At 43.9% G+C, this 15,757-nt stretch overlaps 1 protein-coding gene across 4 annotated transcripts in view; it reads right to left on the reverse strand.

The window, feature by feature from the left end:
- LOC147115018 (uncharacterized) overlaps positions 1-15,757 on the reverse strand; it is a 78,210-nt gene that overhangs the window by 48,101 nt on the left and 14,352 nt on the right. Inside the window, exons 1-2 of one of the 4 annotated variants that reach the window (XM_085993233.1) lie at positions 14,622-14,828; positions 12,914-13,028 (exon numbers count right to left, since the gene is read on the reverse strand). In XM_085993233.1, coding sequence (XP_085849359.1) covers positions 12,914-13,028; positions 14,622-14,639 — 133 coding nt within the window. In that variant the 5' untranslated portion in view covers positions 14,640-14,828. Of the gene's footprint in view, positions 1-12,913; positions 13,029-14,621; positions 14,829-15,757 lie in introns of those variants that run through there. The other 3 variants (XM_085993230.1, XM_085993231.1, XM_085993232.1) reach the window with 3 other exon arrangements.

Raw genomic sequence — 15,757 nt, forward strand, 5'->3', positions numbered from 1 at the left:
TGTAGTCACTGAGTAATGTGGGAAACATGGCATCCAATTTGTGCACAGGAAGCTCCCACAAACAGCAATGTGATAATGTCCAGATATTCTTATTTTAGTAATGTTGATTGAGGGATAAATATTGGCCAGGACATGGGGATAACTCCGTTGCTCCTCTTCAAAATAGTGCCAAGGGATCTTTTCCGTCCACATGAGATGGCAGACGGGGCTTCGGCTTAACACCTCATCTGAAAGATGGCACCTCCCTCAGTACTGCACTGGCGTGTCAGCCTAGAACCCACAACCAAAATCCCTTTTGCACCATCATCTATTCTGCTATTTAATCTTTCCTTCCTTCCAGCCTATCACAGATCTCCCCTTTTGTTCTTTCCTCCCTACCCCTGCCTCTGTACTTGCTTGAAACCGGTTACATCTTTAACCTTTTCCAGGTCTGACGAAATGTCATTGATCTGAAATGTTAAATCGGTTTCCCTCTCCACAGATACTGCCTGACCTGCTGAGTATTTCCAGCACTTTGTTTTTATTTCAGATTTCCAGCATCCGCAGTATTTTGTTTTTGTATTAGGGTTTGGATATGAGCTGGCCAGACCAAACAAAAACTACTTCAAAACAGTCTACTTTTCAAATGGGAATTTAAAATAAGGTTCAAACAGAAGTATTACTACTATTAATCTAACAATTCAAATGAAGCCAATTAAAAGACAATATAGTGTTAACAGACAAAAACTTTGAAGCACCATGTCCAAACACTGGTTATTTGTCGCTAGTCCAGCAATAACTTTGCTACTATTCATTGCAATATCCTGGTAAACATGTAGATGCGCAAGCCCAATTTATTGCTTTTGAATGGTCAAATTGCAAAATTGACTAGCTCTGGAAGAACATCGTTGCTTGTGTTCCATTGAGTGATCTAAGCACATTCTTTTGAAAGAAGCAGTGGTCTGATTTTTAAAAATCATAGCGATTTAGGGGGTGTCAGACCGCTCTGAACATTCCTGCCGGCTATGCCACCTGTACTCATGTAGATGACATTATCTGACTGAACAACAGCAATCCAGATTATTTTTGTGGGCCCCAGAGAAGCAGTCCTGCTCCTGTTGGCCCCACAAAAATAATTTAAAACTTATCTTTTGGGGACCCTTGCCCCTCACCCCCCAGTTTCTTGTTTAAGAACCTGACTGCCTGCGTCCCTTTTTATAAATTCCTATCGCACAACACCATCCCTGTGTAGGCCTATCAACCAAACTAACTACCCCCTATCTCAAATGTTTCTCTCAGCAGATACCTCATGTTGTACTGAAATGTACCCAATCGCCCTCACCACAATGGGTATGAATATTTATTGGCCATCTGAGACAAAATAATGAATTACGTAACCTCAGTGTTCACTATGGAGACCCTCCAATACCAGAATCATTGATGCCTCAAACTTCCCTTCATCTCAGTGCTATGCCCGATGGATTTCTAAACCTATGCAAATTCACTATTTTCTTTTTTTAAAAGCACAGCACTTAAACATAACTCAGCCCCAAATCCTCTGTAAAGGAGGAAAAAAGCTCCAAAATCCCAAAACATGACCCATGAAACCCACTGTGGCTTTCATGCATTGTACACACCTCTGCTCTCATAGGGATGTGAGGCTTTACCAGCTTTCAAGATCTTTATTTTTTTTAAAAGTGTTCCATTTCCTTGGTGTGTTGCAATTCTGTCTCTCATTTATGTACAGCTAGGTATCTGTCCAATTCTGTAAACTGAGGGGGGTGATTCTCCCGGATACTTTATGCGCTAAAAAGCCTCCGAGTTGGCCAAGATGGGGTTGTGAGCTACAATGCCGGTTTAGCCCGCCTTTAGGACAACACACCATTTTGGTAAAGGAGTTTAAGTGCGCGCTAGGAACGGCTGCTCGGAAAATTGTTCAGGCACTGATTGACAACTAAATTGCCTGCTCATTTAAACAGGCTGCATAACATTTTGGTGGGTAACGCTTCAATTAACAACCTCCCCTAATAGTGACCGGCTAAACAGGAGTAAACAAGTCCTTGCTGAGTATTTTGAGTGGAAATTCTCTGAGAACGTCACCTAAAAAAAGAGAGCGAGTGCTGTGCTACTCTACCTTATAGGAGTCACCAGGAGAAAGGGAGTGCTTGGTCATGGGTATCTTGCTAGGGGTCCCCATTGGTCTGGAGGAGGAATGGGAGGAGGACGCGAGGCCAGGCAGAGCAAGACCAGCTGCTGCAGGAGAGAGGGCGAGGTGGGCCCCTTCCCCGCCCCTGCCGATACAGGACATTTCTCCTCATCTAGACCTCCTCCTCCAGGGCCGTGTCTGAGAACCTGTGCGCCCTCTCCCTCAGTCCCTGAGCCACCCTAAAACATTCCATTGTGTGTCAGCCATGCACTCCACACCTTCAGTGGCAGTGGGTGCGTGGAGGCTACACATACCACTCCACAAAAATTGCTTCTAATCAGCGCTTGAGTGCTAAACCTGCAGGTGTCTATTTTAGCACCTGCAGGCACGTTTATGTCATAGTTATCAATTAGCCCTAAAATTGCAGGTTAAAACCAGACTTTCAAACAGGTGTGTCTTATTAGCACAGCACCCACTTAGTGCCTGTTTTCACCAAAATAACACCCCTTATGCCTGCATGCACACCTGGGAGGAATAACCCCCTGAAGCTTTTGAGGCAGACAGGTAAGGTGACCCCAGGTGTAGTGCTGGAGGAGCTTCGGCCTTTGCCCTTATCCAACAGGTACGAGATTCTTGCTGCCGTTGTGGATGAGGGCAAAGCCTGCGGAGTGGATGAGCAAACTGACCACAGCACCATGGTACAGGAGGCCATTCAAGTGGGAGGAGTGAAAAGGATTGTGGTAGTGGTAGGGAACAGTATAGTCAAGGGGATAGATACTGTTCTCTGCAGCAGCGACTGGGAGTTCCGAAGGTTGTGTTGCCTGCCCGGTGCCTGGGTTAAGGACATCTCCTCACGGCTGGAGAATAACTGGGAGGGGGAGGATCCAATTGTTGTGGTCCACATAGAAACCAACGACATAGGTAGAACTAGGAATGAGGTTCTGCTGGGAGAGTTTGAGGAGCTATGGTCGAAATTAAAACACAGAACCTCCAAGGTAATAATTTCTGGATTGTTACCTGAGCCACATGCAAATTGGCATAGGGACAAACAGATTAGAAGGGTAAATGTGTGGCTGCGGTTTGGGAGGCAGGAGTTTCGCTTCATGGGGCATTGGCACTGTTTTATAATACGGTTGGCCAAATCATCAGTGGATTGTCCAGAGATTCCAACACACGCACACGAAAGAGGGAGCTGTTCCGTTGGGACGGGCTCCACTTAAGAACATAAAAAATAAGAGCAGGAGTAGGCCATGTGGGCCCTCGAGCCTGCTCCGCCATTCAATAAGATCATGGCTGATCATCGACCTCAACTCCGCTTTCCCGCCTGATCTCCATCTCCCTCGATTCCCCTAGAGTCCAAAAATCTATCTATCTATCTATCTCAGCCTTGAATATACTCAAACACTCAGCATGCACAACCCTCTGGTGCAGAAAATTCCAAAGATTCACAACCCTCTGAGTGAATAAATTCCTCCTCATCTCAGTCTTAAATAGCCTACCCCTTATCCTGAGACGATGCCCCCTAGCTCTAGACACTCCAGCCAGGGGAAACAACCTCTCAGCATCTACCCTGTCAATCCCCTTCAGAATCTTGTATGTTTCAATGAGATCACCTCTCATTCTTCTAAACTCCAGAGAGTATAGGCCCAATTTACACATTCGCTCATCATAGGACAGCCCTCTCATCCCAGGAATCAATCTAGTGAACCTTCGTTGCACCGCCTCCAAGGCAAGTATATCCTTCCTTGGATAAGGAAACCAAAACTCTGCACAGTACTCCAGGTGTGGTCTCACCAAGGCCCTGTACAATTGTAGCAAGACTTCCTTACTCTTATACTCCAACCCCCTTACAATAAAGGCCAACTTGCCATTTGCCTTCCTTATTGCTTGCTGTACCTACATGCTAGCTTTCTGTGTTTCTTGCACGAGGACACCCAAATATCTCTCAACACCAACATTTGAAAGTTTCTCACCATTTAAAAAATATTCTGTTTTTCTATTCTTCCTACCAAAGTGAATAACCTCACAATTCCCTACATTATACTCCATCTGCCACCTTACTGCCCACTCACTTAGTCTATCTATATCCCTTTGCAGACTCTGTGTTCTCCTCACAGCTTACTGTCCCACCTAGCTTTGTATAATCTGCAAACTCAAATACATTACACTCGTTCCCTTCATCTAGGTCATTAATGTAGATTGTAAATAACTGAGACCCCAACACTGATCCTTGCGGCACCCCACTAGTTACAGCCTGCCAACCTGAAAAAGACCCGTTTATCCCTACTCTCTGTTTTCTGTCTGTTAACCAATTCTCTATCCATGCTACTATATTACCCCAACCCCATGAGCCCTAATCTTGTGTAATAATGTTTTATGTGGCACCTTATCGAATACCTTTTGGAAATCCAAATATACTACATTCACTGGTTCCCCTTTATCTACCCTGCTAGTTACATCCTCAAAAAACTCTAATAAATTTGTCAAACACGATTTCCCTTTCATAAAACCATGTTGACTCTGCCTAATCATGTTATGATTTTCTAAGTGCCCTGGTACCACTTCCTTAACAATGGATCCCAGCATTTTCCAAATGACTGATGTCAGGCTAACTGGCCTGTAGTTCCCTGTTTTCTCTCTCCCTCCTTTCTTGAATAGCGGTGTTACATTTGCAACCTTCCAATCCGCTGGGACCATTCTAAAATCTAGGGAATTTTGAAAGATCAAAACCAATGCATCCACTATCTCTTCAGCCACCTCTTTTAGAACCCTAGGATGTAGGCCGTCAAGTCCAGGGGATTTGTTGGCTTTTAGTCTATTTAGTTTCTCTAGTACTTTTTCTCTACTTATATTAATTACGTTAAGTTCCTCACCCTCATTAGACCCTTGGTTCCCCACCATTTTTGGTATGCTTTTTGTGTCTTCTACTGTGAAGACAGATACAAAATATTTGTTTAACGTTTCTGCCATTTCCTTATTCTCCATAATAATTTCTCCTGTCTCAGCCTCTAAGGGACCAACGTTTACTTTTGCTACTCTTTTCCTTTTTACATACTTGTAGAAACCCTTACAATCTACTTTTACATTTCTTGCTAGTTTTCTCTCATTCTATTTTTTCCATTTTATCAATTTTTTTCATCAACCTTTGCTTGTTTATGAAACTCTCCCAATCCTCGGGCTTATTATTATTTGCAACATTATAACCTTCTTTCAATCTAATGCTATCCTTAACTTCTTTAGTTAGCCACAGTTAGATCACTTTTCCCATGGAGTTTTTGTTTCTCAATGGGATGTATTTTTGTTGAGAATTATGAAATATTTCTTTAAATGCAAGCCACCGCTTATCTACCGCCATACCATTCAATCTACTTTTCCAATCTGCCTTAGCCAACTCGCCCCTCATACCTATGTAATTGGCTTTATTTAAGTTTAAGGCTCTAGTTTCGGACTTAGGCAAGTCACTCTCAAAATTAACGTGAAATTCTATCATATTATGATCACTCTGCCCCAGAAGATCCTTTACTATGAGATTGCTAATTAACCCTGTCTCATTACACAGTACAAGATCTAAAATAGCCTGTTCTCTGGTTGGTTCCATGACATATTGTTCTAGGAAACTCTTTCAAATGCATCCCATGAACTCGTCCTCCAGACTACCTTTGCCAATTTGATTTGTCCAGTCTATATGAAGATTAAAGTCCCCCAAGATTATTGCATTACGTTTGTTGCAAGCTCCTACTATTTCTTGATCAATATTCTGTCCAACGGTACAGCTACTGCTAGGGGGCCTATATACTACTCCTACCGGGCTGGGATCAGTGTCCGACGAATCGAGTATCTAGGGCAGTAGATAGGGCTTTAAACTACTGAAGTGGGGTGGTGGGAGGATTCAGGATCGGGTAAATTCAAAAGCAGCAAGAAAAATGTCAAGGCTGTAGAGCAGAGTAGCGATTTGGGTAAAAATAAGCAGAGTGGGTCAGGAACGGATAAAGAGCTTAACAAAGGAAATAGGGCATTACAGACTAAGGTAACATCAGGGAAAAAAATGAAAGCTAAAGGCACTATATCTGAATGTGTGAAGCATTTGCAACAAAATAGATGAATTAATAGCACAGATAGAAATAAATGGGTTTCTATGTTGATCTAATAGCCATTATGGAGACGTGGCTGCAGAGTGACCAAGGTTGGGAATTAAATATTCCAGGATACATGGCTTTTAGAAGAGATAGAGGCAAAATGGAAAAGGTGGGGGGGGGGGGGGGGGGCTGGGGGAGTGGTGGTTAGCCCTGATAAAGGATGAGATAGAGAGAGAAAGGATCTTATCTCAAAGTCAAGATGTAGAATCTATTTGGGTGGAGCTAAGAAACAACAAGGGGCAGAAAACACTGATGTGAGTAGTTTATAGGCCCCCTAACAGTAGTTGTAGTGTTGGGCAGAGTATAAATCATGAAATTAAAGGGGCATGTAACAAGGGTAATACAGTAATCATATGGGACTTTAACCTTCCTATAGACTGGCCAAACCAAATTTGCAGCAATAGTGTGGAGGACGAGTTCATGGAATGTATTCAGGATAGTTTTCTAGATCAGTACATCAAGGAACCAACTAGGGAACAGGCTATTTTAGATCTAGTATTGTGCAACGAGAAAGGGTTAATTAATAACCTTGTAATAAAGCAGCCTCTGGGGAAGCGTGATTATAATATGATAGAATTTTATATTGACTTTGAGAGTGATTTAGTCAAGTCTGAAACTAGGGTCTTAAATCTGAACAAAGCAAACTACATAGGTATGAGGCACAAGTTGGCTAAGGTAGATATAAAACTAGATTAGAGTCATCGGGCTGGATTTTGCCAGCCCTGGGGAGGCGGGTTTGGAGGTGGGACTGCCAGGAAAATGGCATAATTTGGGGGCGGGACTGCCAGGAAAATGGCATAATTTGGGGGCGGGACTGCCAGGAAAATGGCATAATTTGGGGGCGGGTGGCAGGTAGCCGACCCGCGCCGGGTCCCGTCTCCTCGAGGTGGGAAGGGGATTAATGCCAATTAACTGCCCGTTAACAGGTAGTTAACAGGCAGTTTTTTGGCTAATCCCTATTTTGAGCCCTGAAGTGTGGGCTTCCCGATGGCTCCGAACCTCACCTAGGTCAGCGAGGCGGGCCGTTGGTCTGCGGGGGTCGGAGGGGCCGAGATGTCCAGTGTGCAGGTGAGTAATGGGTGCATGTGTGCAGAGGTAAGTGTGAGGTGTGTGTAAAGTGTTTTAATAAGTTTTGCTTACCTTTACTTCTTCCTGCAGCCTTCCTCTCTTCAGGTCTCGGGAGTCCCTCAGCTCACTGGCACAGAAAGCAGAATGGCCGCTGAACTGTCAAAAGCTGCAGCCTTCTGCTTTCTGGTCAGGAAGGCTTTCTAATTGAGTCTTGAGTAAAGACACAACTTAGAAGACAGATTGTCAGTGTTTGACAGCTTCACAGAGCTGTCAAACGATGACATTTCATCTGTCAAAAGCTCTTGACAGATGAAACGGCACTCGCTGACTTCACCTGTAACTGGCTTTCCCTTAATTGGCCTGCTAAGCCCGCTGGGTGGGCTTAACAAGGTCAATCAAGGGAAAATAGCGTGGGTTGGCTACAAGTCGATGGAGGCGGCACCAAAACCCAACAAGTGGGAGTCCCGCCTCCAAAAGCTCCCCATTGACAAACTCCAGCCCATAGAGTCAGAGTTATACAGCACAGAAAGAGGCCCTTCGACCCATCGTGTCCACGCCGGCCATCAAGCCCTGTCTATTCTAATCCCATTTTCCAGCACTTAGTCCATAGCCTTGTGTGCTATGGCATTTCAAGTGCTCATCTAAATGCTTCTTGAATGTTGAGGGTTCCTGCCTCTGCCACCCTTTCAGGCAGTGAATTCCAACCACCCTCTGGGTGAAAAAAGATATGGCAGTAGATAAGCAATGGCAAACATTTAAAGAATTAATTCACAATTCACAACAAATATACATTCCCCTAAGGAATTAAAAATCCCACAGGAATAGTGGCCCAATAGTGGCGAACAAGAGAAGTTAAAGATAGTATTAGATTAAAGGAAGATGCTTAAAATGTTGGTGGTAAAAAGAGTAGTAAACTGAGGATTGGGAGGATTTGAGAATTCAGCAAACGATGACCAAGAAATTGATAAAGAGCGAGAAAAGAGAATATGAGAGTAAACTAACAAGAGACCTACAAGATTGTAAAAGATTCTATAGGTATGTCAAAAGGAAGAGATTAGCGAAAGTAAACATGGGTCCCTTAGAGGCAGGGGTAGGAGAAATTATAATGGGGAGTAAGGAAATGGCAGAGACATTAAACAAATACTTTGGGCCCGATTTTGTCGATTGTGTGGGAAATGGTCGGATTCCCCCGAATGTGGGGTTCTGACACACAAAAAAATGGGTCAGCCAGCTGCACGCAATTTTCCCTCAAGTGGCCAATTAATTTCCAGCATGTGGGCAGCCTTGCTAATTGTCCATTTCCAGTCAGGAAGCCCCACTGTATGATGTCATCATTCGTGGTGCTTTCAAGGTCCACAGCAAGCATTGCTTCCTCTGTTGGCTTCCAAACGAACCACACAGGATGGCAGAGGAGCCTGCAGCAGCTGTGGCCAGTGCCAGACCCCGAGCTGCCTCCAAATTTGACGAAGCTTCACTGCAGGCATTATTGGATGGGGTTAGGGCCCACAGGGAGGTCCTCTTCCCTAGCTCAAGCAGGGAGAGGCCTCCCACTGAGACCAAGGCTGCATGGATGCAGGTGTCAGCAGATATCAACTCGAATGTGCATGTAACCTTGGCATCACATCTCTAACTCCTTCCTCTACTCCCCCACAGGACCATCCAGAGCCCCCGTCCCCACTGTGGAGGAGGAAGAGGCTGTGCAGCCAGACTCCTCAGAGGAAGCTCCAACCTCTGAGGGCGCAGCGTCAGCAGAAGTAAGCGCAGCCAGCACCAGCGCAGACACTCACACCTCGGGGGGACCGTCGGGACATAGAGTAGTGTTGTCACCTGGTGTTTCACAGCTCACAAGTGAGCCTCAGCAGATTCTGGAGACAGGGACAGCAGTGGAGAGTCCTTGTCGGAGGGCACAGGACTCTGCCAGCTCAGCTGAGCTGCGCTGCATGTCGACCCTCTGCCTCTGGGTCCATCCGCAAGAGAAGAGGTGATGGATCTCCATGCACAGATGCAGGAGTCTCTGGCAGGTTTTGTCTCCAGGGTCGCTGTGAGTGTGGAGTGAATGGAGGAGTCCATCGCGAACAGGAGCAGAGCCTTTGTGGAGGCATTGGCGCATGAACGCATCACCATGGAAAGGTTGGCAACCTCCATGGAGGAGATAACTCGTCAGGGTACGGAAAACATGGTGAGTGCTCATAAGAGAATGACATCTCTTGAGCAGCGTTGGCCATCTATTGAACAGAGAAACCAGACCTTCATGGAAGTCCTTCTGAGTAGGACTGCCAGTGCAGAAACAGGTCCCCATGGCCCCCTAAAGCGCAGCAAGGTGCTCTCAAGCCACTTCCAAGCGCTGGCCCCTTCTGGCCTGTGCAGCTTCAGGTGAGTGAGCAGCAGCCTGGTGCTCATCCTGCTATTCCTGGTTCTGCTTCTGCCGCTGGAGATCCTTTCATGGCAAGAAGGGAAGGAAAAAAAGGCGTTCCATGCTTCTCGTAGATGCCTCCGCTGAGGAAGCACCGAGTGAGGGTGGCGAGAGGGGCTTCCCAGGAGATCACATTGGAGAAGTGTGTGAGGCTCCAACCTTCCACAGCTGTGCCTAAGCCTTGAAGAAGTAGCCCCAAGCCTGCAGCAACAAGGTCCTTCAACTTACAAATGCTGTCCCTTTAAATCGCAGCTTTCCCGAATGACCTGCAGCTGAGAGCAAGCAAGCCGGCAAGCTTCACGCCAGGTTTCATCAGCGGGGTTCCCCGCAGGCGTGTTTAGTGTGGGGAACCCCTGAAAATCGCAAGGGCACCCTAAAATGGCATTAAACATGCCAATAATTGGTGATCAGGGTCCCGACGGCCAGTCCCGCCAGCGGCGGGCGGGACTGAATCGGCTCGCAGAGAAATGGCGGTCCGAAAGTCGGACGGGGCGGGGAATCAGGTGGTGGGGGGGGGGTGGTCACGACCCCCTATTTCGGCGATTTTCGGCCCCCGCCCGCCTGAAAAGCCGCCCGACGGCTGGCAGAAAATCGGGGCCCTTGTATCTGTCTTCATGGTAGAAGACACTAGTGCGGTACTGCAAAGATCAGTGCTTGGGCCTCAGCTATTTATAATCTATATCAATGACTTAGATAAGGGGACCAAGTGTAATGTATTCAAGTTTGCTGACGATACAAATTTAGGTGGAAAAGTAAGCTGTGAGGAAGATGTGAAGAAGCTGCAAAGGGATATAGACAGGTTAAGTGAGTGGGCAAGAACACGGCAGATGGAATATAATGTGGAGAAGTGTGAAGTTATCCTACGAGGAGAGATTGAGTAGACTAGGCCTATATTCCCTAGAGTTTAGAAGAATGAGAGGTGATCTCATTGTGTTGTGTCGGTACCTTTTTACCTAGACACAATTAGAACTCAGAACTCAGAGATTCAAACATGAAGTGCTTTATTCAAAGGGAAAGGGAATTTCTGGAGAGTTCCGAACAAAGAGAGCTAAACTTAACCAAGAGAACACCCAACCATTTATCTGCTGTGACAGCGCCACCACAGGTGGGAGGAGAACACACAATACGTAACACATTGAAACATATAAAATTCTTAAGGGGCTTGACAGGGTAGATGCTGGGAGGATGTTTCCCCTGGCTGGAGCATCTAAAACTGGGGGTCACAGTCTCAGAATAAGACGTCGGCCATTTAGGACTGAGATGAGGAGAAATTTCTTCACTCAAAGGGTTGTGAATCTTTGTAATTCTCTACCCCAGAGAGCTATGGATGCTCAGTCGTTGAGTACAGGTTGAACCCCGGTAATCCAGCACCTTCAGTGGTCTGGCACGAGGAAGGTCCTACTGTCACATTCCCTCCCTGGAATGGGTCCGGCTCGGGTCCCGGGACTGCCGCCGGGTCAGGATCAGCGCCTGGACCGCGCAGCATTACCGACGGCTCGGTGGAGCGATGGAGCTCGAGCCTGAGCAGCCCGTGGGCGGCGGGGTCGGCGGCGGCACAGGGAGGGCAGCAGCAGGAAGAAGAGGAGCAGGTGGTGGCGGTGTTTGTGGTGACTTTCGACACCTTCAGTGGTTTGGAATTTTCAGTGGTCCGGCACCGGCCTGGTCCCGAGGGTGCCGGATTACCGGGGTCCAACCTGTATATTCTTTGGATTTTTGGATACTAAGGGAAGCAAGGGATATGGGGAATGTCAGGAAGGTGGAGCTGAGGTAGAAGATCAGTCATGATCTTACTGAATGGCGGAGCAGGCTTTAAGGGCCAAATGGCCTACTCCTGCTCCTATTTCTTATGTTCTTATGAGGCACCAGCATACATTATCCCTAAAAAAGAATAAGGAGGCCACACTCCTTGTAAAATAAAGGTTTAAATGGCTTAGAGGAACAGCGGGATCTGGAGGTACAGATTCACAAATCACTAAAAGTAGCAATGCAGGTTAATATGGTCATAAAAAATGCAAACAAAGCACAGGGGTTCATTTCTAGAGGGACAGAATTGAAAAGCAGAGAAGTTATGTTAAACTTGTTTAGACCACACTTTGAGTACTGTGAACAGTTCTGGTCTCCATATTATAAAAAAGGATAATGAGGTACTAGAGAAGGTACAAATAAAATTACTAGAATGATACCAGAACTGAGAGATTATAACCATCAGGAAAGATTGAAAAGGCTGGGGCTCTTTTCTCTAGAAAAGAAGACCGAGGGGTGACCTGATAGAAGTCTTTAAGATAATGAAAGGGTTTGACAGGGTAGACGTAGAGAAGATGTTTCCACTTGCGGGTGAGACCAGAACGAGGGGCAATACATATAAGATAGTCATTGATAAATCCAATAGAGATTCAGAAGAAACTTCTTTATCTAGAGAGTGATTAGAACGTTGAGCTCAGTACCAGAAGGAGTAGTTGAGGTCACCAGAATAGATGCATTTAAGGGGAAGCTAGATAAACACATGAGGGAGAAGGAATAGAAGGATATGTTGATGGAGTTAGATGAGGAAGGGTGAGAGAAGACTCGTGTGGAGCATAAACACTGCCATGGACCCGTTGGGCGAATGGCCTATTTCTGTGCTGTAAATTCTATAAAATACTTTGTATTTGCTACAACCCCATATCTAAAATCTTTTAATGAAGTGGTCCAAAACAGGAAGGTGCTCCCCCAGTTCAAGGTCACCTATCAACTGTGCCGCATTGCAGGACACTATGTCTGAGATTCTATCCCCTCTATGGAAAATGTAAGCCCAGAATATTTATAAAATAACTAAATTGCAAAAGTAGGTCAAGGTGACACAGGTTCAAACTAATTAAAGGCAAATTTATGAATGATGTCTGGAAGTTCTTCTTTGCACAAAATGATCAATATATGGAATTAAATTCTGGATAGAGTAGAGGAAGTGAAAACCCTGAAATCATTCAAGAAAATATTAGATGCGAGTGTAGGGTCTTTTCAGATGGAGAAACCAAGACAGGCCAAATGGTGTTTCTCATCTGTACTCATATTGTGATCTGGTTAGCCTTACTTGTATCATATTTACCATACTGTATCACCAGGTATAATACATTCTATTTATACCATGTATTTAAAATATTTAGAAACTCTGTGTGATTGACCAGTTGTTACCTTGTGCCGAACAAAGATTTCTGTAGAAAATTTCCTTCTCCGACTTCGACATTGCAATTCGGGCATCTTTCTTTCTAATTTCTAGCTGGATGAATTCAATTTCCGCTTGTAGCTCCTACAAAAGTCACACAATTCACAGGGATCCTGAGAACTCCAGTACATTTTCAGAATCAAATTTAAAAAAAAAAAAAAAAATCTAAATTTTAACAAGTGTACACTTTTTAGTTAATCCTTAGAATACTGCAACTGCTTTTTCATCTGTTCATTTTCTTAGTTCTCCTTTCTTTCTAACATTTATCATTAGCTATTTGTAGGAAGTCATTTTCACTGAGAAGGTGATGGTGGGGGTGGACAGTGGCAGATGGAATTTAATACAGGCAAGTGTAAAGTATGACAAAATGAAGAAAAAAATAGGCATCATACATATTCTGCAAATGGTTTCATGATAGCTAAGGGGGAAAGTTGACAGATAAGTGGCATTAATATACTCAGTGTTGCCCAATCAACATAGAGTAGCAACAAGGCAAATAGAATGCTAAACTATATTGCCAAAAGGACAATGCAAGTCAGAAGAAGTCATGCTTAAAAGGTGCAATGTTTACACCTTGAGTATGTGTCCAGTTCTAGTCACTGAGACAGATGCATTTCTAGTCACTGAGACAGATGCATTTCTAGTCACTGAGACAGATGCATTTCAGCCCTCAAGTCAGTGCAGAGAAGAGGAATGAGAGTGATTCCTGGTGTTAGAGGATTGGGTTATTTGAGAAAAGACTAGAAAAAGCTGATCTATTCAGCCTTGAAAGGAGGTCACTGCGAGCCATGTAGAGCTATATCAGACAGTAAACAGCATTGAAACAGTAAATCTAGAATACATTAATCTGTGGCAGTAGGACAAAGCGATACAAATTCAAACTAGCTGAAGGCAAATTTACAACTGATGTCACAAAGTTCCTCATCAGACAAAGAAGTATTAACGCAGGAATGAACTGAGCAGACTAATGGAAACAAAAACCCTGGAAGCACTCGAGAAACAGTTGGATTCTGTAATGGGGGAGGGAAACTTTTTTTCCAGAAGGCCAAATGACCTCCTCATTTGTATCTTATGATTGTTAAAAATAGTTCATTACTTTTAAGCGAAACATGCTATTTTTAAAAATACTAATTGCAAGTGATGATGCACAAAAACTAGCTAGAGTGTAACATGAATCAAATTACTAGCCTGAGACCATACATTAAACTTCCAAGAGCCACAAATTTGACATTACTGAACTAGCCCTTGTACTTTAAAGCCAGAAAGTGCAGGAAACACTCAGTGACAGGGAGGGGGGTGGGGGCAGAAATCAACCTGGGTTCTCCCTCCCAATTGTTATGCAGTGACCCCCCGAAAAGTCCCTGTGTGTTAATATTCAGTGATGATAGGATTGGACTTGGCCGAGATGCCTTCCCTAATCATACAGCTGTCTGATGCACACAAACAATCCTGGAGAGCTGCTGGCACTTGTGGAACTGCACTGCAACAAGTCATCATCTTCAGGCAAAAAGGTAAGAAAGTTAGAAAAAGAACGCTTTTATATGCTAGAGGAGCAATACAGATGTGAAAATTAAATACCAACATCACAAGAGGGCACTAAATGCATGAAAATGTTTTTCATATTTTGTGCATAGTTCAAATGAAAATTTGTCATGAGATAAGTGCAATTATAACTACCTTCATTTCTCTCAACATCTTCTCAGCCTCGTATGTAATTTTTGGTGGAATGCTTGCAGCTTTCTTAGCTTGCTCCCGTGTTAATACTTCTAGTCAAGGAGTGTACGCTTTATAGATAGTTTTGATGTAACATAGGAGTTTACTATCTGCAATTGTATTATTGTAATAATACATATGTACTGCTATTTGTTGCCAGTAATAAAACAAAACATAAGATATGAACTCTATACGCTTCTGAATTTTTCTATACTATAATTAATCTTTATTATATTTTTCTACAAATACTAAAGGATATAGGAAACTGGTTTCTAGTTCCAATAGACAAACTTGCTGCTGAAGGTTCTTTATATACTCAGTTTCGATGGAAGCCAATGGCTCTGCTGCCCATTTTCTAAAATAGAAGTGTAGTAGAGAAAGTGGGAATGAACAATGTGCATTACTTACTATACCACACAAAGAGCAAGTTAAAATATGTAGGTATGTCTACTGTACTCTTGCCCATTTTTGGACAAAGTTCCAGCACTGATATAGATCAATCAGAAGAGGGCCCATGTGCTGTTTAATTGGGCTCATTTCCTGAGATCCCTTTCACTTTTTTGCTGGATACCCACTATTTTGATATTGGAACCAAATACCTTTGTTGGAACCAGTGGTTAAAATATCATCACATTCAAGCCAAGGCTTTGGGGTGAGGCAGAAGCCTTCAAATAAAAACTGCAATAAAGATACAAAAATAATTGAGTGGATAAACTGAATCATGTTATTGGGAGATATGTAACTTGGACATTAGAAATTTCACTTACTGAGAAAAGGCAAACAAGATGTTTTTCAAAAACATGCTGAGTGATTCAATTGGTTCATTATATACCGTGACTGCAAAATGTTTGAAGTTCACCCCCACTATAAAAATGTTTAATACAGAATCACGTTATAAATGCTTACATTATGTAAGCTACTACAATCCACTATTGTGTATTACTACTTCTCAATTATTTTTAATAAATATGTTCCATAGTTTATAGCCTAAGCCATGGTATGGTAAGGTGATTGTTCTACAACTTTCTGAAAGCTAGGATATCACAAGAGCGCTCAGGACATATCCAGTTAACTAAATATAGTGGCGGGAGTTTCTGTTG

This window comes from Somniosus microcephalus, chromosome 7 (genome assembly GCF_052327205.1).
Source record: "Somniosus microcephalus isolate GS21.2 chromosome 7, FLI_Smic_1.0, whole genome shotgun sequence".
Classification (NCBI taxonomy): Eukaryota; Metazoa; Chordata; class Chondrichthyes; order Squaliformes; family Somniosidae; genus Somniosus; species Somniosus microcephalus.